Here is a 26,464-nt window from a genome sequence, read left to right on the forward strand (position 1 = left end):
TAAATGTTTGCTAAATAATAATATAATATAGGAGGTGTAATAAAAATACATGATAAATTCCTGATAATATAACTATTGTAAGTAAAGTTAAAAAAATAAAAAATAATAAATAATAATATTTATTAAAAAAGATAAAATTGAAAACTTGTGTAAATATTAAGTATGAAATTCAAAATTTTCAAATATTGTGAATAAAGTTAAAACTAATGATAAATATTGAGGTTGTAAAAATTCCTAACATCTTAAAAGCAGAAAAAATAATTTAGGTTAATGCTATGGTTTTCTAACTATTAGATTGTGTTTTATTATATACTCAATTTAAAATTGATTCATCATTGAGAATTTTTATTATCAATTTCAATTATGATGAATTTGGAAAACTCATATTTATTTTGATAATAGACAAACATTATTAAAATGATTGATTACAAAATTATTAATTATGATTTTCATGTAACATGTGTTAATTAATAATTTTGTGATACAGGTTTACTATTGGGCCGAAAATAAAAAATTATTGCAGGCCCAAATCAAAATACACATTCAGCCTTGTTGAATGTTTCTATATTATATGGCTGAATTGATTGTTATGTTACTTGGGCCAAATTGATCCATTATAGCTACAAGCCCAAGTTAAACGTATTTTGTTATCCACCCCAATGCATGATCCGAAAAAAATTCATCAGGAACGCAAATGTTGATATTTGCCTTATGGCCTCCAACAGATTCCATTTCTTGTTGTGGGATGGATTTTAAATTTAATTTGCTAGCATTGGAAACATAAATGAGAGAGAGAAATTGATTTGATGGCTTCAGTAACTCTACACGCTACCTTATGCAAGGGAAGTTGAACTTTAATTTCACTTTATCATTACCCATTAGCTAGTGTTCAAATTTCTCTCTCCTCTCTCTCATCTTTGCTTCCTATTTCGGTCTTTACACAGCAAACCATGGAAGCTCTTGCAATACATCAAGATGAAGCTATGAGCAAGTCAAAGACCATCATAATGATGGCAAGAAAACATAAAAAATGTAGTGGCTAAGATTCTCATTCACTTGTGGTAAGATATTGTGAAGAGATCTTGGTTCCTCCATACCAAAAATTGAAGAAGATTTCAACCAGCAATGAGAAGATCCTTGGAGAGATGGCTTGTCTCTGATTCTGCTTAACCACCCCAGGAAGTAGCTAGGGTGGCTACGTGATGGAAGAGGCAGAGATTGTAGCAGATGAATCCATCATCATCATGAAGCATCAAGGGCCAGAATTTCATCTTGGAGAGCATACCAAGGATGGAACGCTCGGATTGATGTAGGATGATGACCAAGGAAGAAACAGAGGTATTTGCATGTTGGGTTTTACATAGGTTACCTCTTCTCTCTCTCTGGCCAAACCGGTTATGTGTGAAGGAAAAAAAGTTAAGCTTGGTTTTGTTTCAACTGTGGAGCTTCCCCCTTCTATAAAAGGGGTGAACAGTCATGGTTTGATTCAAGGAGTTAGTAGTAAGCAGTGAGAGTGCAAGGCACATAATTCTCATAGCTACCTAAACTTACAGATTTTCTTTTCCTTCAATGTTTTCTGTTTTGTATTTTTCTGTTTAATTTTGTCATGTCTTGAGTCTCATGGAAAAAGACAAACAGTGAGGTTTGTATGAAAAAGCCATAGAGCGAAAAAAGGCAAAGAGTGCAAAATTAAAAGAAAAAGCCATAGATGTCCTTAGAGTTCCTTTGTTCATCTATGTTATGTTTCATGATTCTGTGGGAATCTCCTTGTAAGTTGGTTTAGCACTTTACAATCTGTAATCAAGAAGATTATAGTGAAATTCCATCATTGTTGTGATGGAGACTGGATGTAGGCTGCATTGCACTTAGCAACTGAACCAGGATATATTTGGGTATAATTTTCTCTCTCTTCTTCTCCATTTCTGTTTCTACTGCACACATGAGATAAAATTAAAAATATCTCGTACCAAGTGACGAGACAAAAAGAAAAGTCTCGTGGATAGGGACGAGACAAAAATAAAAAAGTCTCCTAAAAAACCAGTAAATATAATCAAGCAAAAAAAAGGATAAGATTCAACCCGCTTCTCTTAGCCACTGAAAACCATCAAATTACTTTACTTCTCTTTATTCAACTTGAACCGAAAATTTATTTAGAGACCAGATTATATTATATTACTTCAAATAAATTACCCACTAAAACTAAAGTGATGTTTGCTACCTTCTATCCTTGCCCCCTCTGCCTTTTGTTGTGTGCCACAATGCCATGATGAATGGAAGAAGAAGATTTTTGGTGAAGATTCTAAAATTCATTTGGAATTAATTATTCACTAATTCTACTTCTTTTTGTCAATTAATTACTCGCTATATAATCACCCAAAGAGGAAAGTAAGGGAAAACATAATAGAATATTAATAGAGTCCAGAACTAAAAGTATCATAGGTAAACCAATACAAGACATTATTAAACCAAATCCAACTTGTGAAATAGATAAAACAGAACAAAGCAAAGCAAAATTCTTCAACTGAGAATGTAATTTCTTATTGGCATTAATCATAGACCAAGATATTAACCTATCACTGCCAAAAGCAAAATTCTAAGCATAGTTGTAACACTTCTTAGTTAGTTTACTCAATATTATTAAATACAAAAATCTTTTACGACATATCTATAAACCTTTTTTCGTATAGTCATCAAAGACAAGACAAGAAAATAAACAATGCGACAAAAAAATATCATATTTAATTTCTAATCAACAAATAATATCTTGTACCAACCAACAAAACCAATAACAAACGCTCAAAATAGCTAGAAAATTAAATCATCAATTGCACCTCTTTTAGTTTTCAAAATTGGCCACATGATATCTCTATCCTCCCACACCTCCTCTTGTTCTTGAATTCAATCTTCAGAATAATAATTGTAATTCCTCTCCAAAACACATGCTTCAAGGAGGTCAATCTTGCTTGCCTTTTTCCTATGTTTCTTCCCTTTGGATACGGTACTGTGTTCTTTTCTCCGGCGAAATATTTGAAGCGCTTTGAAATTTTTAGTACTCTCTCGCCTTTGCCTTCTTCTAATTTTCATAGTGACCCATATCATATCGATATCCTCCCAAACCTCCTCGTCTTCATATTTTACTACTAATTCAAGTTTGGCTATTTTTTCATCTTGAAACCTCTGCCATTGCTCTACTAAATAGTTGAAATCCGAATTCTTGAGTGCCTTTTCATAAGGTAGTAACGAATAAAACTCATAGTCAATTGTTGATGCACCTAGAATTGGAAGTCTAAAATCCTTGATTCTTCCTTGCAACATTTCTATTATTATTTTTCTTTTCAAATCAAGGTTGATACAGTGACGTAAATCTAGAGATTTCAGATGTGGACAACCGTTAAGAATAGCATGCAAACCATCATAATCCAAATTGCTTTCAACAAGTTGGAGATGGCGTAATTGTGGCATGCTTCGTGCAATAGCATATGCATATTCATTACCGGCGAGGAGGTGACAAGAAGAAATGTGATCATAACAATACTGTCGGTGGTGGCTGAATTTGAAGGTTTTTAGAAGAGGGCAAGCTTGACCCAAAGATTCTAAATAAATCGGGAGAATACAGTGGCAATTGGTAATTTCAAGCTCCTCAAGCAAAGGAAACTTCTTAGCCGAGTCACGCAACACTCTTTTTGATATGCGTGCGTAGTCGCACTTGTAAAGTCGTAAACGCCGAAGACGACTTCCACAACTGTATATAAAATCACCAATACAATCATAACATTATTATCAAAAGGAATTTTATCATGCATTGTTAAATAGGGATATTCATTGATGTAATCCGCATATCCGCGGCATTTATCTGAATCCGATCAAATAAGTTTATTGGGTCGGATCTGATCACATTTATAGAATCGAATTATGAATTTTACATATTTCGGATCAGTTAAAAAAACGTAAATTTTTTTTGCTTTATTTCAACTAATAATTATCATATATATTATATTATTTTAATATTATTATTTAAAAAAATTATGTTTAATATTTTTTAAAAATAAATATATTTAAAAGAGTAGAAAAAAGAATTTTATTAATATTTTTTAATAAAAATAAGATTTTAAAAATATTTTTGTGTTTTGCAAATATACCCGATATCCGATCCAATCAAATCAGCAAATGTGCGGATGAGATCGGATCCAAAATAAAAAATTGCGGATATCTGATTCGATAATTTTAGTGCAGATCAAATCGAAATTTTAGTCATATCTGATCCGATCCGCGTTCATCCCTCGTTGTATGATTAATAAAATTTATAATTTTTTATCAATATTTAGATAATATTTTAAATTTAAAATTTTAGTAGTATAAAATTAAAATATTGACTCTCTAATATAGTGTTTTTACTAAACAGATCATTGATAAGAATTAAAATTCGAGGAGTGCTAGGAATCAACAAATTTTGTAATTTGTAGTCATCATTAATGTTTGTAATGATATGAAATTACATCTAATGGTATAAAATTGTTCACTTTTTTTTTATTGATAAAGTGTTGGTCAGATTTTAATAAAACTGCTGACAGCTTTAGACTTTCACTTAAAATTAATTGATAAGAATAGAAATAAAATAAATAAATTTGACTTTTATAAGTATAAAAAAAATATACAGAAAAATTTTTACAAATATTCTTTTTCTATTATTAGAACTGTCTTTTGAAATATAATTTACTTAAAATTGTAAACCTATATTTGAAAAAAAAAACTTTTAATAAATACAAATAATAATATTATATTTAGTAAAATAGTTTTTATAATTAAGATTTTTTTATTATATCAGACTTTTTCATTTTAATAAATATAATTAACATTAAAAAATAATTTTTTAAGTATTTTTAAGAGCATCTTAACTTTTAAAAGCTGTAACTATAAACATATAATTTTTTATTTACCGAATATAACACAAATAAAGTGCTAATAATATCTTGATAACTCTCTAATAATTAGAATTATATTTTCATATCTTTTATGATAGTTTATGAATTTATTTTATTAAAATTTAACAAAAAAATGTCTAGTTTAGATTATTGTTAACTAATATTATTAGACAAATAAAGAATGATATTTGTATAAATTTTAGATTATGTTAAAGGTAAAATCAATCAAAGAGACACAAGCATGCATAAAATCAAATGACAACTCGTAAATAATGCAACTTATTTGGACTAGAAAAGAAAAACAAAATGCAGAAAAGTAACAAAAGCACATGATTTCTATCAAATTAAAACTGCAGTGTCATGAAAGTTAAGAAAATCAAATTGCCAAATGAGAATTACATTAAAATTTTATGAAAATTCAAAGATTTTCAACTGCCACGCACAATCACATTTTCTTCAAATATACATGTATATGTTAAGAGTTGAAAATACTACATTTTTCCTCTATGAAAAGAAAACTCACTCAAAATTTAAGACATAGAGTTTTTAGTGAAAAATACACTCATAAACGAAAATACATTATAGAAAAAAGATAGTTATTAGAGAAAATTAGAGTTTATAATCAACAATCCAACTTCACTTTTCAATAATGTACAAATTTTTTTATTACTTGAACTTAGTAGTGCACTTATTAAAAGGTGTGGGCGTCTATCTCACTACATGCTTTTCTAAAATTGTTTACCAAACCAAGCATAAATATAACTATAACTAATTTTTTTTTGAGAATCCTTAATCTACAATTTCCACAATAGAATATATATGTATATGTATATGTATAGATGCGCTTACGAATTAGCGATGTGGTTGAGGAGATACTTGGTAGCAAAATAGCCAATACTTATGTCCACCAAGAGACCGCAGCTGCGTTCGATGGTACGGAGGCACAGCGAACTCAATTGGTAGTCCATGAATTTGGGAAACCCCACGACGCGCATGTTGATCACGCGCCACGTGTACGGATCCTTGCAGATGGTCCGCCAGAGCATGCACACTCGCTGGACACTGGTGAGAACCTCTATGGCTCCGAGCTTCTCGAAGATGATAAGAATGAGTTCCACCGGAAGATGGAGCCAGTTTCTACTACTCCTCTGTTCTTGGCGCTCTTGGTGGGGGCGGCGCAATAATGGATTCGTATACCAAATGAATGATGAAGGCGATTCTGGTGCAAACAAGCGGCGTTGGAATTCCGCTTCCATCGAATAACTCGGACAACGAAGATGCATTTCTCTTTTTGCCGTTTCACGAGACTCGAGAGAACAATGCTTATTTATATACACGTTGCTACTTGACGCGCAAGATAGAAAGAACAAAAGAAAAAAAGGAGGCCACTTACATAAAGACACAAAAAACGTCTTTTTTTAAAGACGTTCATACGTGTCATAATATGATTGGACATCTCTATTAAATCGGTTAATAAGCTATTTTTTAATAATTCAGAATAAAATCGGTTTATTAAAAAAAATAATAAACCTAATTGTCCGTATTATAATTATTAGATTCGGTTTGTTCCGATCAATTTACACAATATAAATCGAATTATATTTGAATTTTTTATAAAAAAACAAATATATCCTTAATTTTTTATTTTACAGACATTTAAATCTCTAATAATTTAAAAATACAATTAAATCCCTATAAAAAAATAATTCTAACCCTAACCCCTGATCTGTCCAAGCCCAAATTCAAGCTTAACAGTGAAAGGGTGAAATAATTTGCTGCGAGTTAAACCCTGTGACCCTGAGAAGCCACGCCCGCCCAACCTTCTTTCTTTCTCCTCTTCTTCTCTGAAACCCAGCCCAGCCCGCAGACCTCCACACCAACCTTCCGTCCGTCCGTTCCTACCGCCGGCGACCACCGTCGCTAACACTCCCTCCTCCCTTCTTCCTTTTCTTTCTTCCCTATTTCTCCATTTCTTTCCTCCTGTACGCAACACCCCTGTTCGTGGCGCCACCTTTGTCTGCACCTTCCAGTTCCGGTGAAAACCACCAGCGGCGGCGAAACTCTGTGCCGCTACGACACTACCTCCGCTCCTTACGCTATCTTCTTTTTTCACTCCTCAACGCAGGTTCCATTCCATCCTCTGTGTCTGTTTCTTTTTTTTCTAATTATTTTTTTTTCAGTGCCTTTTGATTCTGCTTTTACTGATCTTGTTAGACTTAGGATAGTTGATTATTTGTGTTTCTGGACTGAATGTGTATTGGTTGGTTGAAATTTTTGGGTTGATTGATGCTTACATTAAACTAAAATTGCTGTTTATGAATCCGGCATACAACCTGTTCGATAAATTGCCTGAAAGTTAAATCTTATGTCTGATCATCATAGGCTTCAAATTTTGTTTTCATTAGGCATTGTAACTCATATTGTGCAGTTTTCTATAAGTTTTTATGATGATTGAGATTGAATTTTGGTTATGCACTTGGTGAATGTTCTTGCTTAACACCAAATTAATTGAACTGAAATTTTAGAATTCATTCCTTGTTTGGTGTTATATGTTAAGTGCATACAGAGTTAGCAAGTGAATTGATGATATTGCGTATCCATGTAGTTGTTGAACATAAATGATCATATACTCTTGTCCCCTTGAACCGAAGCACAAGCAGTCACCAAGAAACGTGGAATGGTAAGATTGTATTCCATTCATTACGATTAATCACATGAAACCTTACCAGTTACCAATTATGAACGCGAGTGTGATTCAGAAGAGAGACGAGAGGATGTTTCGGTTGAGTAAGAACAAGGCTTCTTCGAAATCTGCAGCTGATACAAGATTTGAGTTCTGATTCTCTCATTTTAAGGCTCTTCAGGTAATTTAATTTAATTTTTATTTTTTCCTTATTCTTCCATTTACGTTGATAAATGCTAATGCAATAGTGTGTGAAAATTTGTTGTGTTTTTTTTTTCACGTTAGCTTAATACGCTTCGTATGTTCGCAATTGTTGATCCGCAGTGATGAATTGATTATGCGTTTGGTGCGAAATTTGCAATGCAAGCCTCAGAATCTTAAATCCTATTTCTAATTTAGAAACAGCGAAAACTAGTGCTTTATTTGTTGAATTTTATCAAAGAAGATGAAATTTATTATGTGAAGAAGTTTAGTATTTTGGAAATGGATGATAATTAATTAAGGTGAACTAAAGTGAAGTTGTTCTGTTGAGCTATAATATAGAATCCTTGAGACTTGAATGTTTTATCAAATGCAAGTAGCAGATCGAGTTGTTGGTTTGATATGAATAACAAGTGTTCATACATATTTTTGTTCACATTATTAATAACTTAATACTAAGCAGTGGGACAAATCATATTGAATGACTGGAGTGACATGTTAAAAGTAAGCAAAGATGACTTATCTTTAAGTTCTAAAGTAGTTGTAATCAAGGGGGAAAATGTTTAAATCACCAAAATTATACTCTTTTTATCCAAATTTGCTGCTAAAAAGTTGTATGTTGATTTTAGAATTGCTTTCAATAGTAATTCAGTGTGCGGGGAAATAAAGGAAATAGATGGTTCTGTTAATAATAACAAATACTGATTCTCTTGTTTGTAGGTACCCAAGGGATGGGAAGCTGCTTGTTTCTGTTGTTTCAGTAGAAAGTAGTAAAGCTATTGCAAAGTCAAGCAAGGTGCTAGTGCAAAATGGGAGTTGTGATTCTTTTTCAGAATTTGTATTGTTTCCAGGAGATAATTCTTCCAAGGAGATTGATGAATGTCTCCTCAAGCTTATTGTTGCCATGGTGCTGATACTATTGCTGTTTGCTTTTCCTATTGTGTATACTCTACTTTGTAGTTAAGATGTTTCTTTATCAGTTAGAAGTTTGTTTGAATTATGATGTGGCTTAACAGGGACCATCAAGGTCTAGTATCCTTGGAGAGGTCACTGTTAATATGGCAAGTTATGTGAGTTCAAATGCTGAATCTTCACTTTCACTCAAGCTGGGTAAGTGGCAACCATGGGACAGTTTTACATGTAAGATATACAAATAAAGTTGTCTTACTTTTATTGAGTGTAGAAACCTGGATGGTTGTGTTACTGTGGTTGGTTACGCTCGGATTTAATTGTAGTCATGTTTGGGAGAAAAGTAACATTGGAAATCTGGAATATATTGCTGAGTATTGAATGTATCTTATTAATTCCAATTACTCTTGTTAATCGACAACTTGTTTTCTTTGGGTAATCTCTGTTCATTCAAGCGGTATTCACTGTGATTTTACTCTCTGATATACAATGTTGCATAGGATCATATGGAATTATATTTCTGCCCAAAGTTTTATGACTTGTATTCAATTGAAGTCTTAGCCACCAGATTGCCAACAGTTATTGCTGGTTCATACAGTTACATAATACCAATCATTTCAATAGTTCAAGCTAAAAGATATGATTTATATACAGATCCTTATGAGGTTAATGTCATTTTTCTTTCTTTAGATGCTACCCATTGTGCTGATTTTGGCTTAAATGGTTGAGTTCTCTTTTTTTTCTGTTAAAAAAAACTAAAATATTTTCTATAACTCAGAGATTCACTCAGACAAAGAGGGACTCAAAGTGCCTTGATCGTAAGTGCATCTTTCCAGATGGTACTTGGATTTTCCAAATCTGACTCGCATTAAGTGTTATTATTATATAGGGACAACAATACTAACTGGATTACATTTAAACAAGCTAAGCAGGACAAGTGCATATTATTTTTATTTCCACTATTACAAAAAAAGAAATGAAAAGAAAACATTACAAACTCCATGCACACAAAGGAAAAACCAAGCACCAGAAAACATCATAAAGTCACATACATGATTGAAGTTTGTACCACACATCGTCAAGGAAATGGTAATAGGCATACATCCATGATTTGAATATGAACAGTGGACCCACAAATCCCCAAAATCCCACTATAAATCGAAAAGCCACACTCACAAACAGCCACTTCACTCCATGATTCTTTCTCTCTTTTTCATTGTCATTAGCATCATCATCAGGAACTTTCCCGTCCATGGTACAGTTGAGCAGCAATGGTGGACCACATAGCTTGTTGCCGACGAAATCGGATGCTTCAAAGCTTTGCAACTGAGTGCCCGTTGGGATTTTGCCCTCCAAGTGATTGTAGGACAAGTCTAGCTTGTTCAGGAAGTTCAAGTTTGTGATGCTTTGAGGGATCTCCCCTGTGAGTTGGTTGCCAGAGAAATCAATGGATTCCAATGACTCCATATTGCCAATACTTTGTGACCACTTAACTCATTCTTGGACAAGTTCAAATAAATCAGAGCAGATAGGTTTGTGATTTCCATTAGTATTTCCCCCAACAATTTATTAGATGAAAGATCAATGTTTTTTACTAAGCCGAGAATGTTGTTGTACTCAACATCTTTTCCTTTCACCCATAGGGTCATGCTTATAATATCACTTCCATACATCATGTCTTTTTGGATGGATGAACTTGCACTAGTTTTATCTATCATGGCACTCAAATGGTTCAAACAATTTGATATAATAGACACATACAATAGGAATAATAGACACATCACTAACATCGAAACTTAGTTGGGTAATACCCTTTCTTCCATTTTTGTACTTTAACACTTTATTTTTTACCCAATTGCAAATTTCCATATTGCACATTTGCACCTAAACCGATCCTATATGCATCAACACACAAATGTTATTTATACAATTCAATTAAACAGAGGATTTGACTCAAGAGTTACCTTCATCTTTTTCCAAAAGTTATAGCCGTCTGTAGATCTTCCAAGCTTAGTCGAGCTTCATTAATAAAACAAATTTTTATCAAGTGTTACTAGCAATATATAGTGGATAATTTTATACGCGATAAATAAAAAAGGGATATAATTATGGCCTCATTAGTAAAATAAGACTAATACATGAGTAATTCCTAATGATTCAACTCACCAAGTAAAAAATAAACATATGAATGAAATAAACAACATAGTTTAACAAAACAAAAAAAGTTAAATAAATCTATCTCTTACTTTTAAAATTCAATAATTTGATGTAATTAAATATTTTTGAAACAAAATCATTCTAAACCAAATTTATTAAGAACTTATTTAATTATATACTTTATACAGAGGTTTCGTGCAGGAAGAGGCGAAACACCAAGAACCAAAGAACAAGGTGGCAGCGATGGCGACGGTGAGGAGGCAAAGGATGTTGGAATGCGAAAAGGAAAACATGGAGAAGAAGCCCTTCATGGACATACAAACTGAGACCAAGAGATTCAGGCAAACAACACTTGATTTGATTTCCATTTTTAGCATTCAGCAACAATCGTCACAAATCAGTAACAAGTAATCCCTAATCACACTAAACCTTAAATCAATAAAGCTAAACAGAAATTTCAGTAATGATTTGATTTCTATTTTTAGCAGCAGCAAAAATTTCAACAAAAGCTTCAGGAATTAAAAAAAGAGCAACAGCACAAATCAATTACTTGATTTTCCATTAACCCAGTCACAGTTTCACATTCAAAAATCAACAAGGCCACATTCAAAAATCAACAACAGGACATAAAAGGAAGAGAAGAACCGAAGAAGTGAAGGCAGTGCCGCTAACCTTCGACGGCGACATGGACGGCGCCCGGCGAGGCGACAGCGAGTGGTGACACAGCGGCGAGCTGCTCCAAGTTCGAGAGAATCAGAGAGGACAGCGACAGGGGGAAGGAGGACGCCGAACTACGATAAAGGAAGCAGAGGCGCCGACAGCACGGACGGCGGCGGCACCGCGGCAGACCCGTTGCAGGGAGAACTTAGGGTTTTGGTAGGGTGAGTTGGGAAGGTGCTATGGGTTCAGACTTCAGGTGATAGTGATATATGATTCACGTATTGGGGGGGGGGTGGGTGCTAGGGGAAATGGGTGGGTGTAAGGGAGAAGGGGTGGGTTTGGAAAGTGGATCCAACCATTTTTTAAGTCGGTTTTTGATTGAATCGGTTAGACCGGTCGATCTGACCGGATTTTAAAATATTGAAATTGGTTTTATTTTAGTTAATTAAAAAATTTATAAAAAATCGGTTTACTAAAAACGTCCAATTATATGACGACACGTAGGCGTCTTTATAAAAAGACGTTTTTTCTAACTTTGTGGAAGCATCCCCCAAGAAAAAATAGGGTTTGAGTTGGATGAACTTTTGAGGTAAGTTATGGTATTGGTGTCATGAAAACCTTTTTTACATAAGAGGTTAGAGGGGTGTTAGGGGCAGCGATTTTTGTATTTTGTAAACAGCTATCAATAGTATTTTTAATGGTGTGAGATTATATTTAATGGTGAGAAATTACTCACTTTTCTTTTTTGATGATTAAGTATTGACCACAAAATACAAAAATTCTGTCCCTAAACTTTCTCTAAGAGGTTATATATGTGGCCCTGATAGTAACCAAATAAAATCCTGCCATTACAATAGACTTGCGCCTCAGGGCAGACAAAATAAAAATTTTAAAAAATTAAATACATAAAATATGAAATTGTAACTTGACCATTTAAATGTTTACCTCATAAAAATCAACCTATATATATATATATATATATATATATATATATATTAAAAATTAATTACTAAATAATTATTTATATAAAATATATGTTAAAATACAAAATAAACATACATAAATACATAATAACTAATTTAAATTTTAAAGTGAATGTTAATACAAAGGACACTTTTTAGCCAAGTCACACAACACTTCATTTGATATACCGTCGTAGCACTTGTTAAGTCGTAAACGTCCAAGACCACTTCCACAACTCTATATAAAATTATTATCAAAAGGAATGTTACTATGCGTTTTGTTACTAATAAAATTTATTATTTTTTATTAATATTTATATAATATTTTAAATTTGAAGTATTAAATTTTAGATTCTAAATTTAAAATTAAGATATTAACTAATATTAATAAAAAATATTTACTCTCTAACTTCTTTTTTATTAAAAGCAATAATTGATAAGTATTAAAATTAATTAATAAGAATAGAAATAAAATAAATAAATTTTTTTATAAGTATAACAAATATACGGAAAAAATTGTGCAAACAATCTTTCTCTATTATTAGAAGTGTTTTGAAATAGAGAAAGAATAGAAACAACGTTTTTTTTTTAAATTAAATTTTGAATTAATTAAGTTTAATCATAATTTAGATTTTTTTTAATTTTTGTCGCAACCGTTCTCTCGCGATTCTGTGCCACTGCTGCTGCTGTATCGCAACCTCAGTATCTCGCAGTTATTGTCTCATTACTTGTTTCTTATCAAATAAGTCAGACGATCATTTTACTATGTATGTGTGCAGATGCTCCTTTCATTTTAAAGTTGGTGTTTATTTGAGTATATTATTGGTATTTTACCTAATTTGCTTGATTTTGTATGCACATATTCCGCAAGATGTTCATTTTACTATGTATGCGGATGGTTATTTTTACTAAGATGTGAATATTTATTTGGGTCATACTATTTGGAGAACAAAATAAAGGGGCACACGATGAAAGTGGCGAAGACACGACGTAACGGTGTGGAAGTAAGAGCAGAGGTCCAACTTGTGAAATAGATAAAACAGAACAAAGCAAAGCAAAATTCTTCAACTGAGAATGTAATTTCTTATCTATTATATATCTATTATTTTATAACCAAAATGTGCCACACGTCACTCCTTTATTGTAATTGAAATCAAATATTTTTCTGTAAAATTAAAGAGTTCTTCCCTTCTCCATCTTTCTTTCTCTATTTCTCTCGTTTATTTAACTATTCTATCTATTTTATATATCATTATCAATATCAATGATTCATTACTAATTTGACAATCAAAATGTGCAATATGACATTCTTTAATTACATTAAAATTAAAATATTAAAATTAAAATTGAAATATACCTATATTATATATCATATATTACTATCTAATTTAATAATCAAATGTGTCACATGACACTCTCTTATTAAAATTGAGAGAAATTTTTTTTCAAAATTAATAAACTCTCTTCCTAAATTTTCTCATCTACCTCTCTCCATTTTTCTGTTTATCTCTACTATTTTTACTCTATATATAATTTATATTTTATATTAGTAATTTGACAAATTAAAATATGTCATCTGATATTTTTTATAATTAAAATATTTTTTTCCAAAATTAACAAACTCTCACTCTCACTCTCATTCTCATTCTTCATCTTTATCTTTCTGTCTCTTTTCTCTCATTTTCTATTTTTTCTATCTTTCTCTTCTACAGAAAATAAAATTAACAAAATAATATAATTTAAATAAAAATATTATTATTATTGTTATTATATACATATTTTTTTAGTTTTTTATTTAGTTTTAAATTTTCACTGCTTATCTTTCTAATTTATATTTTCATTGCTCTTCTTTCAAATATTTATTATATAAAATTTGGAGAGAATACTAATATTATAATTAAAAGTTAGAATCAAGATTCAATTATTTAAAAAAATTAATTTGAGTTAATTTTATAACTATCAGTATAATTTTTTTATGCTAATATCTAATTATATTTTTATATACATAGAGAGAAAAAATATTATTTTTAAATAGCAAGTATATAAATTAATTATTTTTATTTGTGCAACAAATTTAACCGTTAATACATAATTAAACATAAAAGTATACACATTAAATTATTTTAAATTTTAGATAACGAATGTTAAAATTAATTATTAATAAAAAATTAGACTTTTTCATATAAAAATAATAACTAAAAATTTTATTATTTATTTTTTTATCTATAGATACATACTTTGGTCTTCTTAGGCATAGACTTTTATTAACCTACGACTTTTTTTGTAAAAATAGTTTGATTTTATAAATTTTTTGTACCACACATAATCTATACTGTCAGAATAAAATGGATCATTATTTTAAAAAATTTATATTTTCGTAATATTATTAAGGATAAAAATACTAGTTGGCATTAATCATAGACCAAGATATTAACCTATCACTGCCAAAAGCAAAATTCTAAGCACAGTTGTAACACTTCTTAGTTAGTTTACTCAATATTAAAGCCAAATTCTATGGTGCCTTTTGTTTGCTGTCTAACTTTTACCTAAATTATTTTTTTAGGGGTAAGTGTTGTTTTGGTCCCTAAAGTTGAGCGTGAAAATCAAAACCGTCCCTATTCCTATTTTAGTAATAAAAGTTATAAAATAAAAAAAAACACGTGTTCGGGGGGGGGGGGGAATGCGTGGGGGGAGGAGGGAGAAAAGGGTATAAAAGGGGGAGGGGAGGGGAAGGAAAGAGGGGGAAGGGGAAGGGGGGAGGAGGACGGCGCCCGCGTCAGCGAACGTTGGAGCTGCCGTCGCCGTCGCCGAAAGAAATGAGAGAAAGAAAGGGGGGAGAGAAACAGGGAGGAAGGGGGAGAGAAGGGGTCCTCGCTGCCGCCACTCCTCGCCCTCACGCCGCCGCCGTGCCCTCGCGCCTCACCCTCCTCGTCGAGCCGTTTCTGCTCCTCCTCCTCGCCCTCGTTGTCGCCGCCTCGCCCTCGTCGTCGCCACCTCCTCTAGAACTCTGATGATGATGATGATGATTTTCTGAGTTCTGAGTTCTGATGATGATGATGATTTTCTGAGTTGAGTTCTTGTTTTTTTGAGTTTGAGTTTTGGATTTGTTTTTCTGAGTTTGAGTTCTAGATCTGAGCTCTGGGTTCTGATGAGAATAATGATGATGATGTTGATTTTCTGAGTTTTGGTTGGTGTGATGCAGATGGTGATGGAGTGGCAGTGGGTGGGGGGTGGTGTTGGTGCTGGTGTTGGTGCTGGTTGTGGCGGTGATGTTGGTGTTGGTGGTGGTGGTGGAGGTAATTGTGTTGGTAGTGGTGAGGGTATTTTTGTCCAAAAAAATTAAAAGGACGATTTTAATACGAAAAAAAACTTTAAGTATGATTCTAAATCGAAAATTAGATGAGAGACGGTTTCGATTTTCACGCTCAACTTTAGGGACCAAAACAGTACTTACCCCTTACTTTTTATAATAACTTTAAAATATTTAAAGTTTTTTAACTTTTATACTTTTAAATTTAAAATTAATTATTTTACCTATTTTAGTAACTAAGCAATACTTTTTAGGCACCATAGCAAACACTCAATATTAAATACAAAAATCTTTTACGACATATCTATAAATCTTTTTTGGTATAGTCATAAAAAACAAGACAAGAAAATAAACAATGGGATAAAAAAATATCATATTTAATTTCTTATCAACAAATAATATCTTGTAACAAACCAACAAAACCAATAGAATAGAGTAAAGTATCGTTTTTGTCCTCAATATTTGGGGTAAATCCTATTTGTGTCTCTAACGTTTAAATTGTCCTATTTGTATCCCTAACATTTGTAAAAGTGATTCAATGTTATCCTGCCGTCAATTACACATCATGAACGTTTTAATTTGAGTTTTAAAAACCTCTTTTTAAAGTTAGAATATAAATATCTGGAATAGAATCGATGATCCACTCTGAAAAATAATTCATCAAAAGTTGAAATTAATTCCTACAATATTTACATAATTCACTTTTCTAGGGACATAATTGAATCTAAACACAAATAGTCGGTATAAAATATTAAAATCGAATACATCCAAGTGAGACATAATTGAGAAAGAATACATCCAAGTGAGAATAATTGAAAAATATAATCTGATTTGTTAGTATAATTGATAGTAGGATAACATTGAATCACTTTTATAAACGTTAGAGATATAAATAGAACGATTTAAACGTTAGGGACACAAATATGACTTACCCTAAACGTTGAGCACAAAAATAATACTTTCCTCAAACCAATAATAAACACTCAAAATAGCTAGAAAATTAAATCATCAATTGCACATCTTTTAGTTTTCAAAATTGGCCATATGATCTCTCTATCCTCCCACACCTCCTCTTGTTCTCCAAAACACATGCTCCCGAGGTCAATCTTGCTTGCCTTTTCTCCATGTTTCTTTCCTTTTCTTCTCCATGTTTCTTTTCTTTTCTGGCGTGATCTTTGAAGCGCTTTGAAATTATTACTACTCTCTCGTCTATGCCTTCTTCTAATTTTCATAGTGACCCATATCATATCGATATCCTCCCAAACCTCCTCGTCTTCATATTTTACTACTAAGCCAAGTTTGACTATGTTTTCATTCTTCATGGTAGCTTGATGAAACCGGTGCCATTGCTCTACTAAATAGTTGAATTCCCAATTCTTGAGTGCCTTTTCATAAGGTAGTAACGAACAAAACTCATAGTCAATTGTTGATGCACCTGGAATTGGAAGTCTAAAATTCATGATTCTTCCTTGCAACATTTCTATTATTACTTCTCTTTTCGTATCAAGGTTGATACAGTGACGTAGATCTAGAGATTCCAGATGTGGACAACCGTTAAGAATAGCATGCAAACCATCACAATCCAACGTGCTTCCAAGAAGTTGGAGATGGTGTAACTGTGGCATGCTTCGTGCAATAGCATATGCAAATGCATTACCGGCGCGGACGTCAATAGAAGAACAATTTCGCTACGTTATCAACAATATTTTTGCTAACATCTGTCAACTCTTATTTATAACTGTGTTTAATAGAAGTGTCTTTGTGGATATATCTAATAAAAATATATTTTTTATGGATGTGTTTAATAGAAGTATCTTTATAGATATATTTTTTAAATGTGTCTCTTTATATATGTGTTTAAAATATAATAATTAATTATTATTGACAATAAATCAATAGATAATATGTTGGTACCATACTTTTTCATAGAAGAAATGTAATTATAATAATAAAAAAGTTGGCGGTGGTGGTTGAATTTGAAGGTTTTTAGAAGAGGGCAAGCTTGACCAAAAGATTCTAATAAAGAAATAGGGTGAAAACAGTAGCACTGGGTAATATCAAGCTCCTCAAGCAAAGGAAACTTTTTAGCTAAGTCACATATCACTTTATTTGATATGTGTGCGAGTGTGAAGCACTTCTTAAGCCGTAAACGCCGAAGACGACTTCCACAACTGTATATCAAATCACCAATACAATCATCACATTATTATTAAAATGAATTTTATGATGCCTTGTATATGCCTAATAAAATTTATTATTTTTTATCATTATTTAAATAAGATTTTAAATTTTAAATTTAAAAATATTAAATTAAATTTTTAAGAAAAATAACTTTTAATAAGTACAATTAATAATAATTGTTTTTTTAATCAAATAGGAAGACTCGAACTCGCGATCTTTTAGATGAGTATAAAAAGACTATATTATTTGAGCTATATCTCATTGGCAATTAATAATAATTATATTTAGTAAAATAAATTTTATAATTAAATTTTTTATTAGCTCAAATTTTTTAATTTTGATAAATAGAAATTAATTTTAAAAACTAATTTTTAAGTATTTTTAAAAACATCTTAACTTTTAACAACTGTACCTATAAACATATAATTTTTTATTTATCGAATATAACACAAAACAAAGTGCTAATAATATCTTGATAACTCTCTAATTAGAATTATATTTTCATATCTTTTATGATAGTTAATGAAATTATTTTATTAAAATTTAACAAAAATGTCTAGTTTAGTTTATTGTTAACTAATATTATTAGACAAACAAAGAGTGATATTTTGTATAAACTTTAGAGTATATTAAAGGTAAAATCAATCAAAGAGACACAAGCATGCATAAAATCAAATGACAACTCGTAAATAATGCAACTTATTTGGACTAGAAAAAGAAAAAAAATGCAGAAAATTAACAAAAGCCCATGATTTCTATCAAATTAAAACTGCAGTGTCATGAAAGTTAAGATAATCAAATTGCCAAATGAGAATTACATTAAAATTTTATGAAAATTCAAGATTTTCAACTGCCACCATCTCATTTTCTTCTATAAAAAGAAAACTCACTCAAAATTTGAGACATGGAGTTTTTAGTGAAAAATACACTCATAAACGAAAATACATTAGAGAAAAAAGATAGTTAGAGAAAATTAGCGTTTATAATCAACAATCCAACTTCATTTTTCAATAATGTACAATTTTTTTATTATTTGAAAGGGTAAAGTATCGTTTTTGTCTTCGATGTTTGGGATAAGTCTCAAAGTTATCATTAACGTTTAAATTATCCTATTGAAGTCAAAATTGGCTTAATGTTGTCCTGACAAAATTGAGACAATTTTAAAACGTTAGGGAATTAAATAGAACAAAAACGTTCGGGACAAAAATTATACATAGAAATAAATTATAATTTTATCCTTTCAATAATATCAATTTTTTACTTGTTCAATTATTTTTTAATCACATCTAAGTTAATTAGACTTAATCACATTATTTTCATTCTAAATAAATTCATTTTACAAATATTTCATGATGAGTAAAAATATTTAAGAATAAAATTATGATTAGGTGTAATTTATTTAAATGTGATTAAAAATAGTTAAATAAATATATATAGTAAAAAATTGATATTATTGAAAGGATAAAATTAAAATTTATTTCGATGTATCATTTTTGTTTCAAATGTTTTCATCCTATTTAAATTCCTAATGTTACATATCTCTAATATTGAGTCAATTTTAAAACGTTAAAAATTTAAATAGGACGATTTAAATGTTAAAGATAACTTTAAAACTTACTCCAAATATTGAAAACAAAAAACTACTTTAGTCTTATTTGAAATTAGTAATGCACTTGTTAAAAAGTGTGGGCGTCTAGCAGCTCACTACATTATGCTTTTCTAAAATTGTTTACCAAACCAAGCATAAATATAACACTAACTAATTTGATACTAAATTAAAATATTTGTTTATATATCAAGTGTACGTTAGTCACTTCCAAATTATGAGAATTTTTTTTGAGAATCCATATTCGACAATTTTCCACAATAGAATATGTACATGTATACGTATATATGTATGTAACTACTATGTATAGATGCACTTACGAATTAGCGATGTGGTTGAGGAGATCCTCGGTAGCAAAATAGTCAATACTTATGTCCACCAAGAGACCGCAGCTGCGTTCGATGGTACGGAGGCACAGCGAACTCAATTGGTAGTCCATGAATTTGGGAACCCCGACGATGCGCATGTTGATGACGCGCCACGTGTACGGATCCTTGCAGATGGTCCGCCAAAGCATGCACACTCGCTGGACACTGGTGAGAACCTCTATGGCTCCGAGCTTCTCGAAGATGATAAGAATGAGTTCCACCGGAAGATGGAGCCAGTTCCTACTACTCCTGTCTTGGTGGGGGCGGCGCAATAATGGATTCGTATACCAAATGAATGATGAAGGCGGCGATTCTGGTGCAAACAAGCGGCGTCGGAATTCCGCTTGCGTCTCATAACTCCGACAATGAAGATGCATTTCTCTTTTTCGTGTATCGAGATCATAGGGATTTATTATTCTTCTTTTTCTTCTTTGTTTGGCGAGACTCGAGAGAACAATGCATTTTCAGGACTCTACTTTTCTGCAGCGTCAAAATGCGGATTATTTGCAGGAGCCTACGGTTGCTTATTTAATTATATACACGTCTTTGCTACTTGATGCGCAAGATAGAACAAATAATTAAATAATTGTTAATTTGTTATACACAATTTTAAAAAGATAAAGTATAGGGAGATAATGAGTTTAGTGAACAATGTGAATAATATAGTTAAAAAAAAATAAAATCAGATGATAATTAATTTAATTTATTTGTCATAATTTCGTTTGAATTTTAAAAAAAATAAGGATTTGTAAATGGTGCAATTTAGGGGTGTTTATGGATCGGATCCGATTCACATATCCACAGTGTTTATCCGAATCTGATCTAAAAAATTACGGATATGAATCCGATCTACAAGACTATCGGATCGGATCGGATCAGATCCGCACACTAGTCAGATCGGATTGTGGATTTTGGGTTGGTATCCACGTATCCACAAAAATAAAGAAATAAATAAGTAAATATTCTTTTTATGTTTTATTTCAACTAATAATTATTATATATGTTGTATTATTTTAATTTATTATTTAAGAAAAATATGTTTGAAGGTTGTGGTAGGCTTAGAGAAGGGGGGTTGAATCTATGCCTTCCTTTTAATTTGCTGTTTTGACCCTTTTTAAGCAGAGCTACAAATCTGATTCTGTTTGAACTCAGCAGCGGAAATTTATGAGACAATTTATTTTTGTCTCATGAATAACAGAAAACAGAACATGACAGAGAAGAAGAAGCTAACACCAGCATATATCCTGGTTCGGTTGCTTTGTGCTATGCAACCTACATCCAGTCTCCTCCACAAATATGGAAGAATTTCACTATAGTTAACAGTATTACATACACCAATTTCACACTCAAGTTCTAGCCTAACTTGACATTGGCTATGCTAACACCTAACTATCTTCTCTTAGTGCTAACCCAACTAAGAAAGGGATACCAAACAAGTACAAGATACAAGACACTTAACCAACCTAAAGAAATCTGAAAAATAACTCTAGGCTTTTCTCTCAAGTGTATCTCTCAACCTTTTCACTCATGGCTTTTTCTTAAGCTTTCTCACTTTGCCTTTTCTCTCAAGAAATTACAGAAAGATAAGCTTAGAAAAGTACATTACAATCAGAAAAACATGAAGGAGATTGACTTCATCAACAGCCTCTAAGCTATGTGAAAAACCAGCTTTGCAAACCTCTGAATTTGTTCTTCAGTGTTGGCAGAATGCTTCTTTGATAGAGAGCATTGTCCAAGTAGAGGAACTTCACAGGGAATACTTCACAGAACTCAACTTCTCAAACTCTGGTTTTCTCTCCTTACCTTGAATGAACAGCAAGCTCTTCTTTTATCTCCTTGCATGTTCCTTGGTTCTTCCTCCAAGGTCAACATCTTGAGCCTTGAGCTTCACCAACCACAGATTCACTTTTTCTTTTTAATCATCAAATTGGAACCTTTCCTTCTGACTTTTCCAACTTGACCGAAAGCCATGAATATGTAACTGAACTTGTTTTCCAATGGTCAACTAAAATCTGAACCCTTGAATACCAACTTGGTCCCCAAGTCTTGATTAAGACCGTAGATACACAGCAGAATAGGGCAGAGTGCAATTTTCCCTTCACAGCCATTTTCGGATAGAGCAGAGAGTAGGGAAGAAAGGATGAAGATCTGATTCATGCAAGATGATATGGTTTACCTTTCTTAAGCTTGATTTAGCTTGGGATTTCTGTTTTAGCTTCTGTGCTTCAAGCTTCAACTCTCTCTTTCTTGCTTCTTTGGTTAGTGGCTTATGGAAGAAGCTTTTCTTCTCTTTCTCTTTCTTGCTTTTTCTGAAATCTTGATGTGACTTGATTAGAAGGAAGAAGAACGTTGCTTTTAGTTAAGCAAGATAGAGGGAATTTCAATTCTGAAACCAGTTCGGGCTTGGATCTTGTAACCCGTTTGGCCCATCTGATTTCTTTGGCTTTTATCCTTTGCTTTTGTTTGGACTTTACCCATTACCCTTGCTGCATTGTCTTTATACCTTTTGGGCTATTAACATTTGGCCTGCAACAATAAACAATTAGTTAATAAGTAGATATAATTAATCAACACTAATTATTTATTTTGCTCACAAATAATGTTTGTCATCATTAATTAATTTAGTTAATTTCTTAACTCAACAATCTCCCCCTTGATGACAAACATAATTTAAGCAATAATCAAAAGGAAATAAGTTTGAGTTAGGTTTAGAAAACTCCCTTTGATTTTATGTTGCTCCCCCTGTCCTTTTCAACAGTAGCTCCCCCTGAATTTATGTTTTCCTCTTTATCCCTGTTTCACATTGTTCTTAAAGAAAGCACGATAAAGAGTTATGTACAATATATCTTGTACAAGGGTTATCAAATGAGCAACATCACATAATCATCCTATCATTAATTGTATGTTAGCAGCAAAAGGATTCATCATGTGAGATCAAATATTTGTGCAGCAAAAAAAAACTACCAAATACTATCCAAACACTATCCTTACTCCCCCTTTTGTCATCAAGGGCGGACAACCCAAAGGATCAAAAATATCAATTTAAATCCTGCACGGTAAGGTTAGATAGCAGTTCAAAAGTCCAACAAAAGTGCAACAGTATTATAGAGTTATTACAGTCATCCAAAAAGAAAAAAAATTCAACAGAAGCAGAATGAATAAAATTCATGAGACAAAAAGAGAGCAGCAGCAGCGGTCTTCATGAGACAAATCTTAGGCATCAGAACCATCTCCTTCCGAGGCAGCATCCTCTTCAACATCAGTGGCAATGTCCTCATCATTGTTAAAATTATCAATGAAGGTCATGAGCACAGCCACCCTATCCCTTGATTTCTTCAGAAAGTTCTCATGCTTGCTAGCTAACTTCCTTTGTTCCTTGCTCATGGCAATCAAGTGATTTGATTGAGACACAAACTCTTGAGCTACATCCTTGACCACATTCAGCAGAGTGGATTTCTTCCCAGTGGAAATGGAAGTGCCTTCGGTGGAAGGAGCAGGAGAATCTTCAGGGATAAAGTCCTCATCTTCATCATCTAGAACGACTCTTTCAGATCTAGTGGGTCCTTTGTTCTGTTTCACTGAACCACCCCCTTTTAGGTATGAATGTCTATTTTCATATTTCTCATTGGTCAAGTCAATACCAAAATGCTCAAATATGCAAGTTAGAAACATGCCATAAGGAAGTGCTTTATCTTTTGTACTTCGAACAGAATCAAACATGTATCTAGCCATCAAGTATGCAAAAGAGATTTCTGTTTTTGTAATGAGGGCATATAAAACAAGTGTGTCAGTGTAAGAAACCCTTTGATATGAACCACTTTGAGGAATCAAAATGTGGTTGACAATGCGGTGTAATTGAGCACGTTCATATCCTAGGGCTTTGTGAGTAGGTGTGATGCCATCAATTAAAGAAACATGTTCACAAATGTGAGCCAGTGCATCAAGATAAGAAATTCCAACACCTTCATCCCACTTAACCGAAGTGTAAGCACAAGGCCCAACATCAGTATACTTCAATGCATCACTGACAGTTTCATTATTTAAAAAGATGTCTCTGCCCTTAACATAAGAATGCACACTTCCTTCATGATAAGTCATGTTCGCATAAAATTCTTTGACCAACTGAGGATATACAGGTTTTTTTGATGTCAAAAAGGTGATTCCAGTCTAAAAATTCCAAGTTTTCAACAAAAGGAAAACCTTTCTTTTTCAAATCAGGTAAATCAGCCAGAAAAGATGGACACAGAGTACGATACTTAATAACTCCCTCATAGAAATCGTGGTTCATGGCAGATTTGAAACGATGGGGATTAAAGTCAGAGTGAGATGTCATATAGTGTGATTTGTGAGCAAAAGGATCAACTTCTGGTTCTCTAACAGATGAGAGAAGAACTCGAGCTTTACCTCTTTGAAAACGTGATGGAACAGACCTAGATTTTGGTTGTGTGGACTCAGGTGGAGGTTCTGGTGCTGCAGGTCGCTTTCCTTTGGCTGAACTCAGTTTCGATGAACCTGGCTTGGATGGTGTGACTTTCGGTGGTGGCGTTGGCTTGGCAGAGGCAGGGAACCTTGGAGTATTTTTGGTTCGAGCCATGGGGTCACAGCGAGGAGGAGAGGTAGGAGGAGAAGGAGAAGGGGTAAAGGTTCGGTCTTGAGAGCGAGTGGAAGGCTTTGTGGGTAGTTTGTAAATCTTCTCACGAGGAGCCCTTTTTGCAATGACTTTCTTCCTCATTTTGGTTAAAATGATGTTTTTGATGAAAGGGAGATAGTGGTGTGAGAGGGAAGAAACCGAAGGGTTGAGGAGAAGTTATGGAGGAAAGAGAGGGAGTGTTGGTAACCGTACCCAAAAGCAATTTTCCAAAACCATGCAACTGCATCATCATTTGAAAAGACTTGACAAGACATGACCTCATAAAAGAGAAGATCTTATTTGATTTTTAAAAATAAAACAGAAAATTAACTTTAAATTTTGAATGGCAATCAGAATTAAATTGAAATTCATTTTGGACCAAAGTCAAAAATTAAAACAAAACCTTTGTTCGGGCCACAAACAAACTTTTAATGAAAACTTTAACACACAAGTAAGAATGTAACATTCACATTGGGCCCAGATGTGGTTTGAATTAGTGAAACATATAGGACTACCCAGATCTGAATTGATGTTGGCCCAGATTGATTTTTCACTTGCAATAAGCCCAGAACACGCTGTTTTGAAGGAAACATTCATCATCTGCCCAGAATTGTCTCATACCTGTTTATGAGACAAAATTCTCCAGCAAACACATCAGCACTTTTCAAATAAAGAATTATAACTCAAAATTCCTAGACAAGTCCTAAGCATGCAGAATCTATCTTCAGCTAATGGTTTAGTAAAAATATCTGCTAATTGCTCTTCTGATTTAACAAATTGAATGCAAATATCCTCCTTTTGGATATGTTCTCTTATTGAGTGAAATTTCACTTCAATATGCTTAGTCCTAGAGTGCAAAACTGGATTTTTAGAAATATTGATGGCACTCATATTATCACACATTAAGGGAATATTTTCAGCATTTAATTTGTAATCAGCAAGCTGAGTTTTTAACCATAAAAGCTGAGAACAACAAGAAGAAGCAGCTATATACTCAGCCTCCGCAGTGGATAATGCCACTGTTGGTTGCTTCTTGCTTGACCACACATTTAAGGATTTTCCAAGGAAGTAACATAAACCAGAAGTGCTCCTTCTATCAACTCTGTCACCAGCAAAATCTGCATCACAGTAACCAACTGCAGAAAAATCATTAGTTTTAGGATACCAAAGACCAAAGTTGGATGTGCCAAGAACATATCTAATGATCCTTTTAACTGCAGAAAGATGTGACTCCTTAGGTTTGGATTGAAACCTAGAACACAATCCAACACTTTGCACAATATCGGGTCTAGAGGAGGTTAAGTACATAAGAGAACCAATCATCCCTCTATACCTAGTCTCATCAACATCTTTTTCATTTTCTCCCTTATCCAATTTAGAATTAGGGTGCATGGGAGTTCCCATGGTTTTGGCATTTTCTAGACCAAATTTCTTAACTAATTCCTTGGCATACTTTTCTTGATGAATAAAAATACCATTTTCAGTTTGTTTAATTTGCAGCCCAAGGAAGAAATTAAGTTCACCCATCATACTCATGTCAAATTCACTTGTCATGAGTTTTCCAAATTCAGTACAAAGGGATTCATTTGCTGATCCAAAAATAATGTCATCAACATATATTTGGACTAAGATAAAAGAATCATTAGAATTCTTGATAAACAGAGTTGTATCAGTGGTGCCTCTTTGAAAACCATTTTTCAAAAGAAAAGAGCTGAGTCTCTCATACCAAGCTCTAGGAGCTTGTCTTAAACCATAGAGAGCTTTAGACAATTTAAAAACATGATTAGAATGCTCTTTATTTTCAAAACCAGGGGGCTGCTCCACAAATACCTCTCTATCTATCACCCCATTCAAAAATGCACATTTCACATCCAT

At 32.6% G+C, this 26,464-nt stretch overlaps 1 protein-coding gene and 1 long non-coding RNA gene across 2 annotated transcripts; one reads left to right on the forward strand and one right to left on the reverse strand.

Moving 5' to 3' along the window:
- Positions 1-2,549: 2,549 nt before the first annotated feature.
- LOC130948323 (putative F-box/LRR-repeat protein 9) lies at positions 2,550-6,210 on the reverse strand. The gene is made up of 2 exons (XM_057877046.1): positions 5,772-6,210; positions 2,550-3,742 (listed from the first exon to the last, which is right to left on the reverse strand). Exons 1-2 carry the CDS (start codon positions 6,203-6,205, stop codon positions 2,899-2,901), a joined length of 1,278 nt encoding a protein of 425 aa, XP_057733029.1. The 5' UTR covers positions 6,206-6,210; the 3' UTR covers positions 2,550-2,898.
- A 474-nt stretch (positions 6,211-6,684) lies between these two features.
- On the forward strand, positions 6,685-9,399 carry LOC130948087 (uncharacterized). Its single transcript, XR_009072925.1, has 3 exons — positions 6,685-7,047; positions 7,528-7,786; positions 8,527-9,399. It is a non-coding gene; the product is annotated as an uncharacterized LOC130948087 (long non-coding RNA).
- The last annotated feature ends 17,065 nt before the right edge of the window (positions 9,400-26,464 follow it).

This window comes from Arachis stenosperma, chromosome 9 (assembly GCF_014773155.1).
Source record: "Arachis stenosperma cultivar V10309 chromosome 9, arast.V10309.gnm1.PFL2, whole genome shotgun sequence".
Classification (NCBI taxonomy): Eukaryota; Viridiplantae; Streptophyta; class Magnoliopsida; order Fabales; family Fabaceae; genus Arachis; species Arachis stenosperma.

Bases quoted from the DNA above. Each gene is read 5' to 3' on its own strand.
- LOC130948323 (XM_057877046.1), bottom strand. From the start codon at position 6,205: ATGCATCTTCGTTGTCCGAGTTATTCGATGGAAGCGGAATTCCAACGC. The intron at 3,743-5,771 runs GTAAGCGCATCT...TTTTATATACAG, and splicing joins CTCAACCACATCGCTAATTC to TTGTGGAAGTCGTCTTCGGC.